The sequence below is a fragment of the Microchirus variegatus genome (assembly GCF_963457635.1).
Source record: "Microchirus variegatus genome assembly, chromosome: 16".
NCBI classification, from domain to species: domain Eukaryota; kingdom Metazoa; phylum Chordata; class Actinopteri; order Pleuronectiformes; family Soleidae; genus Microchirus; species Microchirus variegatus.
This window is the reverse complement of record NC_139817.1, coordinates 20,099,783-20,119,585: the sequence shown is the minus strand read 5'-3', so window position 1 is coordinate 20,119,585 and position 19,803 is coordinate 20,099,783. Positions and strand designations below refer to the sequence as shown.

The 19,803-nt window shown below is 41.6% G+C and overlaps 1 protein-coding gene across 1 annotated transcript; it reads right to left on the bottom strand.

The window, feature by feature from the left end:
- Window positions 1–1,652: 1,652 nt before the first annotated feature.
- Window positions 1,653–19,696, bottom strand: rasal1 (RAS protein activator like 1; the record flags this gene model as incomplete). Its single annotated transcript, XM_083902680.1, has 21 exons — window positions 19,630–19,696; window positions 19,440–19,496; window positions 16,458–16,571; window positions 16,199–16,260; window positions 13,175–13,304; window positions 11,269–11,350; window positions 10,983–11,123; window positions 10,798–10,889; window positions 10,217–10,334; window positions 9,929–10,082; window positions 9,040–9,104; window positions 8,829–8,941; window positions 8,207–8,399; window positions 7,969–8,106; window positions 6,151–6,295; window positions 5,373–5,545; window positions 3,793–3,930; window positions 3,495–3,630; window positions 2,271–2,391; window positions 2,069–2,145; window positions 1,653–1,801 (listed from the first exon to the last, which is right to left on the bottom strand). The coding sequence occupies exons 1-21, from the start codon at window positions 19,692–19,694 to the stop codon at window positions 1,653–1,655; spliced, it is 2,463 nt and encodes an 820-aa protein (XP_083758806.1). The 5' UTR covers window positions 19,695–19,696.
- Window positions 19,697–19,803: the final 107 nt, after the last annotated feature.

Below are 19,803 nucleotides of genomic sequence, written 5' to 3'. Positions count from 1 at the left end.
TGAAGCTTCACATCTAAAATAGGACGAATATTCACTCTTATTTTGCACCAGATTAAAATGTGTGGAGCTCCAGAGGCAGGATTACACACGCTGAGGTTATCGGAGACATCATTGACCTGATCTCTGTTTCAGGGAAAAACTCTGAACACTAATCGCTCTCTGGGAAATGACCTCATGTTGGTGGTGAGTGCAGTCAAAGCTGAGCAATAATTCAGTCACAATAGAAAGTTCCTCAATGAAAATAAAAAAAAGGTTCAATACTAAATGTTGATGTTGTGTTTTATGAACATAACATAAAAATCTAAAGACATCTGAGCTAAAACATTCAAGTTAATACCTTGAATGTTTAAGCTCAGATGTCTGAAGTTTCTTGTGAAAAGCACAATAATTTGGTTTCTTCTAACTTTCTCTTTGCCTTTTCCCCTAATCTGTGTGTCTACCTATTATAGAAATTAGATTTTTACACTTTTCTAAAAGCAAATTTGGCATCTCAAACGAGTCAAATGCAGTGGCACATAAATGAGGGAAATCTCCAAATAAAATGTCATTTCAATTGCCTCAGTTGTATTTTATATGAATCCTCTAGATGAATGGACATTATTTTTGGTAACAGGTAAATATTACCCATAATATGACATTAGGAATGGCGACAACAATATGCAAATGACATCAGAACATTTACGTTGACTGGCCATAGCACCAAACAAAAGCACACTGTTATTGTATAAAGGGACCAAAGCAACAATCATAATACGTGTGTACATGTGTGTGTTCTTGTACTTGCCGCTTACTGAGGACCAGTGAGGGTTTTTAACCAACCAGGTGAGGTCATTTTTACAAAGTGAGGACATTTTGGCCGGTCCTCACTTTGTTTTCATTGAAATCATTTCCTTAGGTTGTAAACATGCTATACTCTAACTAAACTATAACAGAAATCCTCAATTTGGTAAAAAAAAACGTTTTCCAGTCCCGGTGTTTCACACACTTTTTGCCACCTACAGACATTTTATGGTACTGCACCCAGTAGTTTTTTTTTATAGATGTCATTCATGAAGTAGATATTTGTAATTGTGTTGATTTATAAAGTGTAAATGCTGGTCCTCACTTTGCCAGCACTTTTACCTGGTTCTCAGTATGCAGCAAGTACAAGACTGTGTGTGTGTGCGTGTGATATTAACGTCAGTGCAGCCACGCTGATAAAGAGATACAAATGTCAATAAAAGCAAATAAAAACCATTCAGGTCGACCACACTACAACAAGCAGTTTGCATAAAAATGTGCGGTCCTGTACAATATTTCAAAATATAAAAAGCTTCTTTTCACATTTCACAATAAGTGGATGCAGACAACGCAACAGATTTTTCGCCATCTATGTAAAAAATATCTCAAGGCAGCGCATGCTTCAAAGTCTCAATCTCTGTCAGTCAGTGGCACTGAGTTCACAAAAAGAGTCTTCTTGTGCTCTTTACAGCAAGGAATGAACAAAAAGGCTGGAGGAGGTTGAATCCTGTTCTTTCTCTCTCTACAACTCTACAACAAGGAAGTGAACATCTGATGCTCAGCTGTGCATGATGCACCCCCTCCCTCTCTCCCTCCCTCCCTCCCTCCCTCACTCTCTTCCTCTCATGCATTAATGTGAGTCTATGTCAAGTCTATGGATTCAAAACGACACTGGTGTCTTCCTGCTTCTCTCTGCGCTGGAAGGTGTCGTGAGCCTGCTCCAGGTCGTCGATGACGGCCAGCAGCCGGGTGGTGACACTCTGACCGGCCTTCAGACTCTGAACGCTGCATTCTGCACCATCTGTGAGAAAGACACATGTGCACATGTGTAATCATGCTCATAAAGCGAGGGACTGTAGATCAAATCATCAGTTTGCCTCAGTGAGCTTTACAATCTGTACATGTAGAGTCGTCCTGAGGCTCTTTTTAAAAAGGGAAAAAAATGCTCAGGAAGATTCCCTCATCCAGGACAGACATGCAAATAATAATAAGCAAACATAAAACATACTGTTGAGTTTACAGTAGAGTAAATTTTAGAGTTTAGAAGCAGCAGCTACTGTAGCCTCACCAGGGTGAATGTCAGAGCAGATCTGTTCTTTATTTCTCAGTGTCTCATCAGTGTCTGGTAGCTCCACATATTTTTTCCTGCAGAATCAGAAACATTAAGTGTACGATCATCACTTTTGTTTGTCTGATGTATTCGATTGAGCGTTGCAACATAGACCTCCAGTGTCTAATAAATGTACTGCACCCCCATTCCCTTTGCTGACCTCAGTTTGTCTCTGCCCTGGAAAAGCTGCTTGTAAATGGTCTGAGTCTCGACATCAGGATCCAGCGGATCACTCCAGTCACCCAGAGTCACAGCTGAGTGGGTTCTGCTGCAGCCTGTGACTGAAAACACACATGTACACATGACCCTCACACACACAGACAGTGCAGGTGTCAACAAATACAAATAACCACCAATCCTGCAAATTCTGGTATGACAACAAGACACATAATCATCATCTGGTAAACAATACCAGATAAAATGATAAAAGAAATGTCATCAGAAGCAGCTCTAAGACACTTTAAAGGGACACTGTGTAGTATACATGGGTTTATATGACCCAAAATCCACTTTTTATACATATTATGTGCTCCTGCATTGTCTAGTCGCTGTATAATATTTTTTGTTTCATTTTCGTAGTGTTTCAAAAAGTAATGTAAAATAACATGGTCGCGGGCCGCTGTTGCATTGCCACGACGCCATCTTTCTACGGGAGCCTGTATAGACCAACCCGAGAGAAAAAATCGAGCGCTGAAACGAGACTGAGAGCAGATCTTTTTACGCGTTAAGAATGGAGGACCAGCGGATAAAGGAACACCATTACTTGACCGTACGCCCGCACCACGGGAAAGACGACGAGGACGACATTTGACCGGCTGAGGATACCGTATCGCTCAGGGAAGGGAGGGGGTGAGCAGGGGAGCAGTTCGTTGTTGTAAATTTCAGCCTCTCCTCTAGATGTCACTATAAACTACTTATTTCACCTTTAAGACATGAAAATGTCCACAGAAAATCACATTCCCTAAAAAAATCCCTAAAACCCAGCCCACGGTTGGTGTAGTGGTAAGCACTCTCGCCTTTGCAGCAAGAAGACCCGGGTTCCTAGGTTCAAACTCCAGTTGGAAAACTTAAAGCGAGTGGAACAAGGGCCTTTCTGCAAGGAGTTTGCATGTTCTCGCCATTTTTTTTTGGGGGGGGGGGGTTTCTCCGGCTTCCATTTCTAAAAAACCTGAATGGATGAATGGTTGTTTGTCTATGTGTGTATGAATGATCGTGGTGGTTGGAGGAGCCGTTTGACGCTTCCGTCTGCTCCAGAGCAGCTGTGGCTACACGTAGCTTAATAATAATAACATTATGAAGAAGCAACAAAGACACGACGGCTACAAATGTGGTGAGATCATAGCTCTGTTCGTACACTGCCACCAGTGATAAAAGCAAGATTTACCAGTGCGGTCTGCTTGCAGGCAACAGGTCCACTTGCCACTGCGGTGAGCGCCTGGATGGAAAGAGGGCAGCATGCACTCGTTGTAGATGCTGACCTTCCTGATTGCTGACAGCCACTGATTCAGCTCGTTCACGTTCTACTCAGACAAAAACAAAAAAATACACGACCATGAGTTTAGTGTTCCTTTAAAGTCAGGAAGAAATTAAACATTCCTTTTTATGAGCGGTCATTACTATGTAAATATAACTTTTTAACAACATTTCAGTGGTAAACTAAATAAATGGATTAATTAATGCACCTTGCACTGGATGTATATGGTGTTGGTCTGCCTGTCGCTGTCCTGGGTGATGACCTGCATTACGTTCTGCTGCTGAAAGGCGTTTTCATCCACCCTCTCCACAGCACACACACACTGAACAGGGATGGAGGAGCGCACCTGCAACAGATGAACCACAAACCATAGCACCAATTAAGACCAGCATGTAGAGGGCTGGTGCTGAGGGATCGGATCAAGTTTACACTGAAATAAAAGTGGCATTTGATCACGAAGAAAAGAAGAAAATTGGTGGTGCAGTGAGTGGGATTGAGGTATTTTGTATGCATTAGGATGGGAGGCAGAAGAAAAGATGAGGCCACTTTAAAGTGTAAATCAGCCTCTTCCAATGGAGGCTTGCTTCACTGAGACTGGAGTGGTCCAACATGGAGGACAGGGGCCAGGACATTGTTTACAATCTGATTTGCAATGTTAGCATGAATATCCACAGCCTTCAATTAAGCCTCGCTTTTATTCCTGATGCACAAAGCAGATGAGCTCAAAGAGAGAGCTTTTACGGGAGAGGGAGAGAGAGAGAGAGAGAGAAAGGGGCTGCTCTCTCTCTTTCTCTCTCTCTCTCTCTCTCTTTCGCTCTGGCTGGGGAATGAGACAATATCATTATCACAAGGCTTGGCACCACATGGTAATAACACTTGATGATGTTCACACAAGGAGATCAACACAAACACATTAAACCAGGCTGCGGGCGACTAAAATGTTTCCTCTTTTTTTTTAAATAATACAAGTTGATAAACGTCCTTCATCTTCCAAAGCCTCATCAGCTTCTAATAATGGATGAGTCACTTTTACATGAGCTAAGTTTACTCAGCAATGTTTAGCCTAGAACACAGATCACCAATCATTTCCACAACACTCTCTTCAGTTCATTTATTCTGCTCCGCTTTCTTGAAATATATCAGTTTTAATCTAACCTGTTTGCAGGTGACTCGCTTTACTTGCGTAATGTTGCCGTTGCCTTCTTCTGTCTTGACTTAAAACGAATAAGCTGTGAAGTGTGGAGCTGAGGAGTGAACTTATGTGACGGAGGTTTGATTGTAATGAGTCTATAAACAGGGTCTCTGCAGGTTTAAACAAGTCAAATTTAAGACTTTTTAAGACTTTTTTAAGACCATAATGAATACAATTTAAGACAAATCGTTGAACAACTAAGCAATTTGGCTTAGCTGTGGGCTTTCATTATGTTTTCTCCGCTGCTATGCTAAGCTGAAACACACCGCGGCGCGCACACAGCTCGATAAATTCTTACCAGGCAGCACAGGTGGCCTACTTTAGATCCGTGTTGTGGTTATGTTATCGCATCCTCAAAAATAGAAACATTTCAAAGCGAGACTGAAGTTTATGCATTTTTTTATACAAAAGTAACGTTAATAGATTTTTAAGACCTTTCACAACTGAATTTTAGACCTTTTATGAGATTTTAGGAGAATTTAAGACATTTTAAGGCCTTAAATTCAAATGATTGGATTTAAGACTTTTTAAGACCCCGCGAATACCCTGTATATAACACACTCATACACAGTACGCTAACGGTATTTAGTACCAACCTGCCAATCGGGCATCTTCGCGTATGACAGCGTCTCACTGGTCAGCCAGAAGTAGCGTTTCTTGAATGCAAAGCGCGACAGCAGCTGAGGGCCCTCTGCTTTGTGTTTGTAGAGGAATCCCTCTTTGACTGTGACAGAGGGCATGAACACAGCTCTCTGAGGAACCTCAGACACTGCAGGGAGAGAGAGAGAGGCAGCAGCTGGGATATACATTTGACGGCATGTTCTTCCATACAGACACAGGGTGGTGCTGTGACGATGAGCAGGCCACTACAGTGAACTGCGGTGTATATTTGCAGCACTTTGTTATTGCCCAGCCCTGCATTTATCAGGCAGCTTCAAAGAGGCAGAACAAGCCTCCACTTGTGTCTGACAAATGCACCCGAAGAGCATGAAATGTCAAACTGGCCTTTAAGAGAAAGTGTGTGTGTGTGTGTGTGTGTGTGTGTGTGTGTGTGTGTGTGTGTGTGTGTGTGTGTGTGTGTGTGTGTGTGTGTGTGTGTGTGATCTACTGAAGGAGGCAGAAACATGATCTGTCACAGGGAGAAGATGTTTCACTCATACATGACGCTAAGAAAGCAGCTTCTCACCAGCTCATTAACCCTGCCATCTCTTTTCTAGGCTTCCAGCGAGTTATGAATTTTTCACCAAGCGTCGACAGCTTTGTTTCAGCTAATCTTTCTATCAGCAGCTGGTCAGTGGCTGATTAACTTTTTTTTTTTTTTAAGTAGCAGGCCAATGAACTCAGCCTGACCTCAGAACTCGTTAGCAGCCTTACCGATGTCGTGATCTATGTCAATTAACTTGTCGAGGAAGTCTTTCACAGACGAGACGCTGCGAAGGATGATGGGATGGAGAGGCGCCATCCACTGTTCCTTTCCATGACCCAGCTGAAGGCCCAGGTTCCCAACACTCTGCAAAGCCTGGTGAGCAAAAAACACACAACATCAAATCTGCAGCGAGTGACAGCGCTCAGTGTGAGTGGAGGCATAATATCTCAAAGTCAGAGATCAAAAGGGTTTCTGTGGCAAGGCATGCTGGGAGGCCCTTTGTCCAGCCCACGCCTGGCCCGGGGCGAGGAGGAAGTCCGTCTCTAAACAACTCTCTGATGCTCGTCTTTGAACCCGCAGCGTGGTCACAGAGCACATACACAGGTAAAAAGAAGCTTGTTCCTTTTCTGTGTTGAAGCCTGTGGTAAAGACACTTCAGCACCAGGGACAGCGACCTGCAGCATTTACAGTTTTTCTCAATTGTTTACACACATTTTCTGAAAGCTTGCCTCATGCTCTCAGAACTCTACACACAAAATCCAAAAACACACACACAATGGACAAAACCCCTCAATTCTCCTGCAAAATGAAACTTAACATTTAAAACAATGTTATTTCTTCACAAAATGGTATTTTGTTTTCAAATGACACAGACAAACCATCATATCATTAGACATTTATAAGAACCAGTTGAACACTGATGTGATCAATGTAAAACACTATGATGTATGGAAAACACTTCTTCTTCATCGATCATAATGACTTAGGCCTTTTTTAGTGTTTAGTGTTACACTAACTACATAACACTTTACATACATAAGTGTGTAAAATATTTTAGAATATTGTTTTTATAGGCCCTGTGATGGACTGTCCTATGTCACCCAGCGACCCTCCGCTGGAGGATGAAGCGTTAGATAATGGATGGATTCTTTTTATACCCAAAACACACAAATACACAGTAACAAATATATTGTAGTCCTATATATTTCCCACAAAAACAATGTACACAGTGTACATCCCAACCAACACAAAGTTGCACAGTTGTCTACATACAAAACAGAACCTGTTTATGCTAACGCACTGATTGCAAATTGTAAACCTGTGTGACAGGTGTTTTCCCATGTGATGAGTCAGTTTGCATAGTAGGGAAATTAATTTTAGAATTTTGAATGACAGTGTGTTCTTTGTGAAAACAAGAGATTTTCTTCATGAAAATTGTGCCAAATGCAGAGAATTGTGTGTAGTGTTTCGAAAAAAGTGTGTTTTACAACTGCAATTTGAGTGTAAAGCAGGAATTGTGCTTGTAGTTTAGCAGAGTTGGTTCAGGGGGTTGGTGCATGAGTTACCTGTTGTGGTCATTGTGTCTCAAGTACCAGAATTTGTGTGTAAACAATTGAGAAAAACTGTAATACAAGACCATGACCGACTGTTCTGTTTGTTTACTATGACTGGTGATGGTAAACACTCTTTTGTTGTCAGTAACAAGGGTTTCTTTTGCAGTGAGACAGGATTGTGCTTTATAGGAGAACATAAAGTATGTAGGTAATATGAGATATTACCTAAACAAAATTACAACAAACAATGACACTGAAAACCACTAATTGCTGGTAATCCACTGTGATGTTGTTTTGTATGAGCTTCCCTGGACTTACAGTAGCAGTTTAAGCATGCAGTCATTCTGTTTTGTTTACTTGTTTTACATAAGCAGATTTCTCACAGCTGACAGTCGCATCCACCTCTCGGCTGTTTGTTTATCAGCATTTAATTGCGATGCCTGGACACAAATAAATTATTCATAGCAGTGTGTATGTTTTTGTGCGTTGTACCTTGGCCAGTAGTAACAGTGTTCTGCTGGTGCGAGTGTCAGCATGCTGGTCTCTCAGCTGGAACAGTTTAGGTGTGAGGATCGCTGGAGCGAAGAAACGCAGGAAGAAGAATCCACTGATGGCCAAATATTTCACGTCCTGTAACAATGAAAATGGCTTTGTTAATGAACCTGAGAGCTGTCTCACAGTATAAATGAATACATGCGTACAGAGTTAAAATGCTTTGCCGCAGACAGACCTCGTTTTCAGGTTCAACAAATTGCTCCTCAACTCTTTTGTGCAGCTGTTTGAAGGCCACCCTCATGACTGGCGGACACTGATCCACTGAGCCCACTATGGATTCGATGATGCTGGTTAAGTAGATTTGGAGCATTTCCACACTGCTGTCCCGAACCTCTGCCTCTGACACCGCACCTTTAAATGAAATTCGCCTGCGGAGAAAAAACAAGACTCTTTGCAAGAAATGTAACAATACAACTCTAATTAAAAAAAAAATGATATCATTAATAATGAGACTTTATATGGAGTATGATTAAAGTATGTTATGGCATGTGTACAGGTGGATCTGCTGTAGCAGACGTTAGCTCCTGGACCTCCCTCTATGTCAGATATAGACGTCTCTTGGGTATCATGGCAGTTGCCAAGCAACAGCCCACCCCCCTTTTCATATTCCTTTTTTTCATTTTCTCACAGCTTTGTCTTCCTCTCAGGGGTGAAGGGTAAAAGACAGGGGCCATCTTCTGTGGCAGCGTTTCCATTTGACTGCTCTAACACACAAGCACTGTGACACAGATCTGGACTATTTTAGGCCAGAAGAAGGGCAAGGTGTGCGTCTGTGTGAGAATGAGAAGGTGTTTTACCTGGTGCGGTTCAGGTCGATCTTACACGGGTCCAGCTCGATGTATTTCTTCTCATCAAAGATGCGATTGATGATGGGCTTCAGCACCTCATGCAGATACAGCATGCCGACAGCCTGACAGCAAAACAAGACTATAGGTTAACAACATATCTATGTGTTGACTTAGACATGTCACTATCTCAGTGTCGAGAGAGGCACATGTGTCAACACACCTTCATGAATTGTTCCATGGCTTTGGATGCAAGTGAGTTAGAGCGGAATAAAGTGTTGGGATCAGCTGCAGGAGATAAAAAAGGACAGGTTTAGTAAATAATAACAGAATTTAACCTAAAATACATCGTACAAAACAGCCTACTGAACCCATAGAGAAGCTTAGATATGATTAATCGTTCCACAGTAATGAAGCAGTTATCATAGAAACCATAATCTGAGATTAATTCAAATCACTGGCAGATATTAATACAGTGTGTGGATCCTTTGTCTGACTCTGACGTCAGCTCAGGCTTCTGCCATGTGTGATGTATTCATCTGCTTTAAAAGACCTCCATGTGAGGCTGACCTCATCCAAACAATGGTAAAAACAAAAAAGTCTGGGGTCTCAGTAAATGATTTTTAGAGGAGAAGTGCATTTTCCTTTCCTTACCCCTGTGCCCAACTTTAATGTCTGGCTGCCAACACAATCTATTCTTGATCAAGCACTTACCCTTAGGATCATGTGGAGTTGCTATGGAAACTTAGGCACTATGCTTATTATCTCAAACTCCACCAACAGAACCCAAAGACCAGAGCACAACTCTGTGTGAATTATCATGGGAATCTGGTGCGGAGGCAAAACCATGACTAATCCAGGCCACAGAGGAGTCATGAGGAGACTGTTCTTCTCCTTGTTGGATTAAATATAGCACTAGCAGGGGTTCTCGATGCCCACAAACAGACCATGACGTTGGCGTTAAAAGCCCACGCTGTAGCTCGTCCCAAACTCTGACCACAGTGTGGATTGCGTGTGTGTGTGTCGCATGTCAAATGTTTTCAGCTCAGATCTGAAGGCATTGAGGTTCTATCAGTACAGACACTTCTGATATTCTGTTCGTTTGTTCATACTGGTGTGGTTGACCTCCCGGGTGTTAAGGTAATCCAGGAAGGGAACCACCAGGCCTTGGCCCAGGTAGATCTTCACCAGGGTCATCGCCACATCTTGACGACTCTCGACCGTCGTCACGTCCTCCAACATGGTGAGAGCGCTGCTGTCCTCCACCTGGTGACGGCATGACTCAGGTTATTGTGGGCAGGCAAACCCACACATGATCACATCGACCAGATGGACTTCAAATGAAAACATTTATCATTCAGCTGAGCAAATGGGAGTCGGTACTGAGTTGTGATGCTGACCTCTGCAGGGGAGATAACCGACTCCACCAGGAGGTCAATGAGAGGCTGGTAGTAAACAGATGGAAGAATCCGATCCTCTACCAAGCGCACCTTTAGACGCAGCGCCCCCAGTTTACCACTGGGAACAGGGCAGAAAATAAAATCTGCAATGTATTATAAATATAAATATAAATGTATTGATTGCACGTTTGTGCTTTACACGACAGTTTCAGCTTTCACACAGCTCATCTTTGTGCAATATATGGAGCCAGGAATCAAACCCCTCATTGACATTTTACACAGTATTGACTTATGTTGGTGTGCAGCCCTCAATTACAACTCTGACTCCTTGTGTAGTTTATTCAGTTCTATTTGGTTTTAAATAATACATCTTATCTTAAGGAGCAGCTGCTCACAGCTTTGCACCTGTGAGTGAAAGAGAGAACAAAGGGGAAGGAGTACTTTCCTTGGCTGCATTTAAACAAACAAACAAACAAACACATTCTGTGTCTGTTTCTACTAACTGAATAAGTGCCTCAGCTATACTATACGAGCATACACACTCACTACACTGTACAAACAAACACACCCATATTCCTCACCCAGCATCAACATCATTGTTTCCCAAGGGTAGCAAACGAAACCAGCCCTCTAACAGAGGTGTCTTGTGCAAACAAGCGAAGGGGATCTCCACCTGTGTCAACACCGAGGATACAAGGACGCAAGATCAGGCAAGAAAAATCATTTCATCATCTATATAATCTAATCTAAATAATATCCTCCTCACCTTCCCCAGAAAGTCGTTCTTGCCAACCATGTCCCAGTCCCAGACCTCCACAGTGACATTTACTTCCTCACTCAGTTCCTCCGCATCCAACTCCATCTCCAGCGTCTCTCCCCAGTGAGGGAAACGGGTTTTCTTGATAATCTAAATGATGCAAAATTTAAACTACAACATCAATAACAATAAATACAAACATGTGTGTGTTTTTATAAAAGGAAATCAAACAGTGACTGTGAAAAAGTGTGTTGAAACAATTACATCCTGTACAAGCACAAACACATGAGCTCACCAAAGTCTCTGCACTGTGGTTGTTAAAAATAACCCTCGCAAATGGATCAGAGGTTCCAGAGATGTCTCTCGGAGCCAAGTCTCTGTGTCCACAGACCAAAAAAAGACAGACAGCAGAAGTGATCAATGCACTCAAAGCATCAAGACACACACTCGTATCACTGTCAGTGAGGTAGAGCAGGAGTGGACACTTTTTTAGAAAGAATAAATGTGGCCCTGTCACTAGACACATGGGAATGAAACTCTCATTATTTATGATGGTTTTTATTTATCCCCCTGTGCACCACACTGTTTCCTCCTCACTAAGGATTCAGCTGCAGAGTGTATTTGTTATTTCTCTGTCTGCTGGGGATCAATAAACTTCTCTGTATCTGTATCTTGTTCTTGTGTTTGAATAACACAGTGTCAGGCCTGGTGTGACATCACCAGCTCATTAGAGAGGAGAGAGCCTGGGACACACAGATGGGTCAGCGACTGGTGTGATGGTGTCAAGTATGACTCAGAGGAGAGTGTCGGGTCCTGTGGGGTGAAGGTGCCAAGATTTCAGCTCCCAAATAACATCCAGAAAACACAGGAAACAAGAAAGAATCTTTCGAATAACAACGTTTTCAGGAAAGAACAGCTGTGTCAAATATTTACTGTGACATACACTTTGAATTTGAACCGTAACATGACCCTGGCTCTATTAAAATTGGAGTGGAACCCTAATTAATCTGTGTTTGCCCTACTATGTCATTCACAGCAGGGGTCTCAAACTCAAATGACCTGGGGGCCAAAGCGCATCTATTGTGGTCAAGAGGGGGTCGGCGTAGAGAACTAAAAGTGGGGGAAAAAAACAACTGTTTACAATATTGCATCATGATATCAAACGCATCCTTAAAGGTGCCATATGTAAGAATGTGGCCAAAAACGGTTACTACATTCAAATTCAAAATACAGACGTCTTTTAGGTTTCGTTTTCTGACGTAACTGGCAACCCGTGGTTGCTCGGCAGCTGAGACTCTACTGTCTGCAATGATTGGTAGACAGCGGTAGGTGGCGCCACATGCCAAAACATGATTTCAAAACATAAACATGATTTGTGGTCTGCAAAAAAAAAAATTTTATGCAAATATTTTGGCTGTACTGTTGTTGTTGGTGAGTTCAGTTTGTTATATGAACATTATTCCTGAGTCTCTGTGACATATTAGGAGGATTTTATGGCCAGTTGCTTTAGATTTATTACATAATGCACCTTTAATAATACTATTTATGATGCAAAATTAATGTTTTAAGATCAAAAACAGACATTTATTTTACATTACATAAATAATAGTGTGAACTGTAATCAAAATTCGTACCAGGAGCCGTTTCGGCCACTGCCGTTCATGGCTCGGGCCCTAACAAGCGTATTTATACTGTATATGTAATTGAATGTTGTATATAATACATTTAATAATGGGATAATTGATCAAATGTCTTATTATTACTGTTATAAAAAACATTATATTCTATCGCTGGCAGCTGTGCCTCAGTTACACACTGTGTTTAATAGATGGTGAGGTCGTGGGCCAAGTTTTCATTATAACATGATATTAAGTGGGGGGCCGCATGTTATCGATTGGGGGGCCGCATGTGGCCCCAGGACCGCCAGTTTGAGACCCCTGATTTACAGCGATATCTGCTGTGAGAAATGTCATGCTTGAGCATTACATACACACACAAACTGTATGTGGGGGGATTTAAACTCATCACAAGACCAGTCACATCAATCTAAATGCCAATGCTCAATCAATCTGACAAAAAAACTAAAATGCTGCTGGCGTCCTAGACTTTTGCGCAGTACTGGACACATGTTTTTACGGTCGAACCTTGTGGTATTTATTATTTTTCTCTTGTTTTCTCGACGGCATTTCATCATCATCTACCTGGCTTCGATGACCTGACATCGCAGACTGATCTTGTCTGTGTCTTTCAGCAGTTCCAGACTCAAGTGGATCTCTCCCTGGACCTCTTCATCAGGGTCCACCCGCGTCAGGTTCAGCCAACTATCCACGCCTGATCTCACACACACACACACACACACACAGATATTAGCTATTAGCAAAACTCTTTAAAACTCACTTTTCTGACTTTGGTTGGATGTTTGTATCTGTCCTCTATGGGGCTGCTCTCAGTCTCAGTCTTATTGACATTCCAATCACTGCAACTGGTCGTCTGGATTATTCTACTGACTGTAAACTGCCTGTGAATTTACTGCTTTCTCTAAAACCCCTGCTGTCTGTGCTTTGTTTCCATCTGTATATTAGCTCTCTCTCTCCTCCATCTTTGACCCAGATTCCGCTTTCTTCTTTTATCAACTATTATGCAATGACTTGTCTTCATGCTCTGTCCTCTTCCAGACCTCCTGCGTGGTCAGGGGCTTCGTTCACTTTGGCAGAGTCGGTTTGCAAAATTCTTCAGATGTGATTAAAATCTGGCAAAACCTGCAGCACAAAACGTGTTTCCATTTCCCGAGGACGGACCTGGAACTGGATTTTATACGTTTCCACTCTTGTTTGTTATCTGCTGTACATGTCTGTCCCTCCTCTGTGGCACTTCCTGAGGTTTCTCCCAGAGTTTTTCCTCCCTCGATACGAGGATCTAGTAACAGGAGTGTGTCACTTGCATCGTGTAAAGCCCTTTGAGGCGATGTATTATGTTTGTGATGTTGGGTTATATAAAAAGAAAACGGTGTTAAATTATTTTCTGGCAGTTGGGAAACAGATGTACATGAAACATAAAAAAAATCGCCTACATTAAGAATGTATTAATAGCTGGAGCTGTAAGTCCAGAAATCTGGTAACAGAGGAACAACAGTTTAATTTTGCAGCAGTTTCCATTACAAAAAATGACAAAATTACCAAACATAAACTATAGTCCTAGCATCTCAGTTGTGAGTATTTGTATTTTGCTCTGTTTTATTCAATAATTAAGAGTTGAAGACGTCACCTGGAGCTTTCGATGTGTTATCAAATCAAAACAAAATGGCAGATTTGTGCTTTATAATATATAAAGTTAAAGACCCTGCCAAACACTAATATTAATCTTAGTGTCTACTGTACAAACATAGGTGCAGTGTTATGATCTGGGGTCACTTCCACTGGTCAAGTAGAGCAACATTCTGCTGACTAAATACACTGAATTATATTATATAATCATATTCATGTTACAAGTAGGCAGAGGTGGAAAAATATTGTATTCAAGCTAAAGTACCAATACTTTGATGAAATATATCAAGTAGAAGTAAAAGTAGTCATCTGAAAATGTACTCAAGTAGAAGTAAAAAGTAGTTCATTTGAAATGTACTTTAAGTAAAAGTTACTTAGTTACTTAGTTACTTTGCGTGGGATGTGAGGGTAGTAGAAATATGACAAGGGGTCAGAAATCCAAAACTATTTTGGAGCTCACGCCCGGCGCAACACAGGATATTACATCACTTTTGGCGCGTGCCCTCTATGTTCACGCACCAGTGCTGGTGCTAATCACATCATCATTCGTCTGGTTCTGGTGTATATTGTCCCCCTGTAGGTCTTCATTGTGCTGAATTTTTATTTTTACTCTACTAAGTACAACTAAGTACAATATGGCAATACGTACTCAAGTAAAATACAAAATCCTGATTTTAAATTGTACTTAAAAAATACAAAATACACAAAAAAAAGTATTCAATACAGTAACTTGAGTACATGTATTTCGTTACGTTCCACCTCTGCGAGTAGGGCTGGGCGACATGGCCTAAAAATAAAATCCCTGATTTTTTAATACCAGATCCGATGTTCGAATATCGATTAAAAAATGTTTTAACTACTAAATACAAAACAATTATTCATAAACGGTACTATGTACAAATGAATGACGTTTTACACACACACAAACAACTGTCTCGTGACTTGTAAAGCAGTTAATTATTTTAAATTTTTATATTTTATAATGTTTGTTCAGTACGTCCTCCATGTCCGGAGCACAGACTCTGGACTGAAATACATCGGCGGTGCGATGTCGGTCGTGGACCAGACTCCTCTGTTAAATATTGAGATTTTAGACATTTCCCTGGTAAATGTCGTAGAATTAACCTACGTTTTTTAGGATTAAGTCTTTTTAACTGATTTAACTTGTCTGACTAAAACTGTATCAGAATGCTTCAGAGAGCATGAGATATCATTCCAGTGAGAATTTTTAGGATGTGCTGGAGAAGAATTGACACAGATGCCCAATGTCTCCACCATAAACACAAGACATTGCTGTACATAAGCTTCATGACGCAATAGTCAAACTAAAAATATGAGTGTGCAGCTTCCTCTCTCTTGGCCAAGCAGTCAAAAATGTGATGTAGTTAATAAATCGGTCATATCATGTGACTGGAAGTTTGTCTTCTTCTCTTTTCTTAAACATAGAAGTGTATGTGTGTGTGTGTGTGTGTGTGTGTGTGTGTGTGTGTGTGTGGGTGTGTGTGTGGGCCAGACTGTGAGAAGAGTATCTGACTCGGTACCACACTGTCATCACAAATCACACCAGGCCAAGCCAGGTGGCTTTCAAGGAACGCGTCAGTCTGCAGTATACGTACATAAACACTACAGTACATCAGCATCCTGCAGTCCCACACTTTAAACAACCTCAACACACCAAAGACCTTCACACTGATGTAAAAGCTTCTGTAAGAGAGACACGATCCTAGACGTTCAGGGTCATTTGAAAAGCTTTGTTTCTTCATTTCACAGCAGACAAACATGAGGACATCACAGTAAAAAAAAAGACCCTGAAACAGACTGTGTGAGAAACCATGGAAAGTACATTCCCAGAGTTTCAATGACCTCAATCACCTCCACCTTTGACTGGGCCATGGAGATCCATGTAAGTTTAACCTTTGACCTCCTACAGACTGCTGAACATTGCTGTAGTTTCACTTTTACCTTTCACTTGGGATCTGATGGCATCTTTGCTCAGCGTAATCTTTCCAATGACGTCATCGTGGCTGTAAAGAAACATGGCAAAGAAATGATCAGTTATCGTGTTCTCTCTGTGGTTGTATTTATTCAAAGAAAGCATTAAACACGTTTAAACAAATATATGAGTTCATGGGCTGTTCAGCAAATAACGACGGCTAAGACAACTATGAATCAAGTCAACAGTGATGTGAGTATTTGGAGCAGCTCTGAATGATGGTGTTACCCGATGGTGTCTTCATCTATGACGTGAAAGGAGAGAGAATGGAAACCCATGGGCAGGTGCAGCGTATATTCTTCACCCCAGAAAGGATTGAGGTTCTTCCACACCGTGGCCGTCCTGGAATAAAAAGAGGAGGATTCACATGCTTATTGGGTTTTTAAAACAGTGAAGTTTTGGGGACAGCAGCTCTCTGCTGTGAGGTTGTTTTTTTATCAGATCAACACAAACAGATGCAATCATTTCGTACACAACAGCTGATCCCAGGCAAACTCTCGATCTCTCACACTCTTCTTGTACTGACACGCTCTCTGTTGCATGTGTTGCTTAACTCGCTCTCTCTCTTTCTTTGCATCATGAGCAGCCTGCCTTCTATTGGTCATATGTCACATTCCTTTAAGGCTTGTAAACAGAGGAAATGATCGCTTGATTTACAAATGATGCTGAAAAAACACCCTGAACCTTTAAGTGCAGCTGGGGGACATGTATGTGTTCAGAGTCATGAGGAAAAAGCATTAAGTCCTTTTACTTTTAAACTCAGACAAAGCTGAGGTCATTATCCTCTGCCCTAAACACCTCAGAGAAAAACTATCTGACCACAGTGTCACTTTAGATCTCATTACCATGGCTTCCAGTTCCACTGCAGGGAACCAGGCCTTAAAACTAATTTCCATTTCCTTCTTCCACCTGTGAAACACAAGGAACATTTTCAAGAACTAGTTCATGCTTCTGTTACATCTAGATTAGACTACTTTAAAAGTGCCATATGTAAGAATGTGGCCAAAAACGGTTACTACATTAAAATTCAAAATACCGAGGTCTTTTATGTTTCGTTTTCAACCCGCGGTTGCTCGGCAGCTTAGACTCTACTGCTTGCAATGATTGGTAGACGGCGGCAGGTGGCGCCACATGCCAAAACATGATTTCATAACATAAACATGATTTGCAGTCTGCTGAATATTTTTTTAATGCAAATATTTTGGCTGTACTGTTGTTGTTGGTGAGTTCAGTTTGTTATATGATCACTATTCCTGAGTCTCTGTGACATATTAGGAGGATTTCATGGCCAGTTGCTTTAGATTTATTACATAATGCACCTTAAACTGCTTATTATCAGGATGTTCCATCACGTTTGTTAAAACACTTCAGTTAATTCAAAATGCTGCAGCACCAGTTCTGAGAGACCATATCACTCCAGTGTTAGCTTCTCTACACCGGCTCCCCGTACAGTTTCTAATTCAATTTAAAATCAAAACACTTAATGGTCAGGCCCCTTCATACCTGAAAGACCTAGTTGTACCTTATCACCCTAACGGATCACTTCAGTCTCTAAATACAGGCTTACTTGTGGTTCTCAAGAGTCTGTAAGCGCATAAGTGCCTTCAGTTACCAGGCCCCTCCTCTCCCAGTGACACTCTCTCTATCTTAAAACCCTCCTTTTTTGATAAAGCTTATAGTTAGAGCATCTCTTAGTTAGGCTGCTTAAACTGGTGGGGGGATACTGGGGTGTCAGGGTATGAATATCACATTATCACATGACGCTAACCTGCTTCTTTTCCTCCCTGTCCTCTCTCTCCCTCTCCCTCTGTCCTCATTCTGCAGCTCCCCGTGACTCCTGGGCTGCAGCATCCACATCCAGTCGCAAGGCTATTATTACGAGTAGTGTTGTCATCATTATGACGCTACATTTTGCAACAATCCATGCTACTGCTTATATAAATTACACTGGAATACAATAAAAAAAAACAGATATTTCCACACTTAATGTACCTGATACATACTTCTGCTCTATTCCCCAGTTGTCCTTTCACCCCAACCGGGCGAGGCAGATGCTGCATATCACTGAGTCTGGTTCTGTCAGAGGTTTCTCTTATCTTGTTCATTAACTGTTGGATTTCTCTTCTCTATATTGTAAAGCCTGACTTAGTTAAGTCCCAGAGATAATGTTTGTTGTGATTTCACACCATACAATTGATTTGAACAATTGTGATTTCTTGGACTCGGATGAAATGTGTGAAATTCATCTGTCAAGGATTTACGCAGATCTAAAGGACTATCTATGGTCAAAATCAGTCATTTTGAAAAGTTTAAGAATCACTGTTCTGCATGAAAACTTACATATTGAACATTAATAATCTTTCGTGAACTGAAATGTGTCCATAATACTCTAATATACTTAGATTATTGAAAACAGTATAATACTTTTTTCTTTTAAACGCCGCTCAAAGATGTTGTTCACATCAGAACGAATGTAATTCCTCCAGATATTGAAAAGGCTGCATTCGTCCCAACAACACGATCTGTTCACAACAAGCTGAGGACAACCAAAGCTGCACATTTCACACAGCTATATATGAGCAGAGTGCGTCCATTATTTCCCTCCACACCAGCCACATCCTCCATGAGCATCACACTCGAGGAGTCATTTGGCCAACGCTACAAGTACGAGATAATTAGTCTGAGTGTCTGCACTGAATCATTGTTTGGCTTTTCCTCAACACAGATGGAAAAAATAACCAGTGAATTCACTCGTGTACAACAGAAATCTGAGTTTCTGTCAGACACACAATGAAAACGCTTTTTTTTTTAAATATGTATATATACACAATTATTGGTACGTCTTGCAGTCATATGGAGAACACGGGACCTCTGTTCTCCTCGATTATACTGGGAGCTCCCTGCAATAATTGATGCACCTTCTCCATGGTTACCTGTGGGTGTTTTAAAGGCCAGACCAGTATCAGGTTCTCTGTACTGGAGGGGCCACACTGTGGGCACCACACACACACACACACACACACACACACACACACACACACACACACACTCCCCCTCTCTCTCTACCCTGGGTTTAACATGTGCAGAGGAGCAGAAAACTAATGCACATTATCTGCTATAATTAATATTCAGACTATAGATACTCTGTTGTTGTATGATTTTCATGAAGTGTAGGTTATAAATCTGCATTTATAACAACACTAAACTCACCTGGCCACAACTTCATTGTCGACTTTTACAATGCAGTATGGATCACTGGTCCCAGAGCTGACGAGGACACAAAAATAAAGAAGTATAGAATGAGACATATTGACATCTGCGTGTGCGTGCGTGAGTGAGTGTGATGTACATTGGACGAGCTGAGAATTGCCTAACCCTCTCACACACACTCATTACTCACACGTCTTTCGCCGGGAGGTTCCTGCCCTCGACAATGCGAAAATAAAGCGATGTGTTTCTGGCCATCGTAGTCGAGTGCGCTCGGTAATCCGATTCCTCGTCTGTTCCCATACGCGCTCTTATAAAGCCCGCTCTTGCTCACCGCAGCGGACTTTCTCCTCATTTCATGACACCT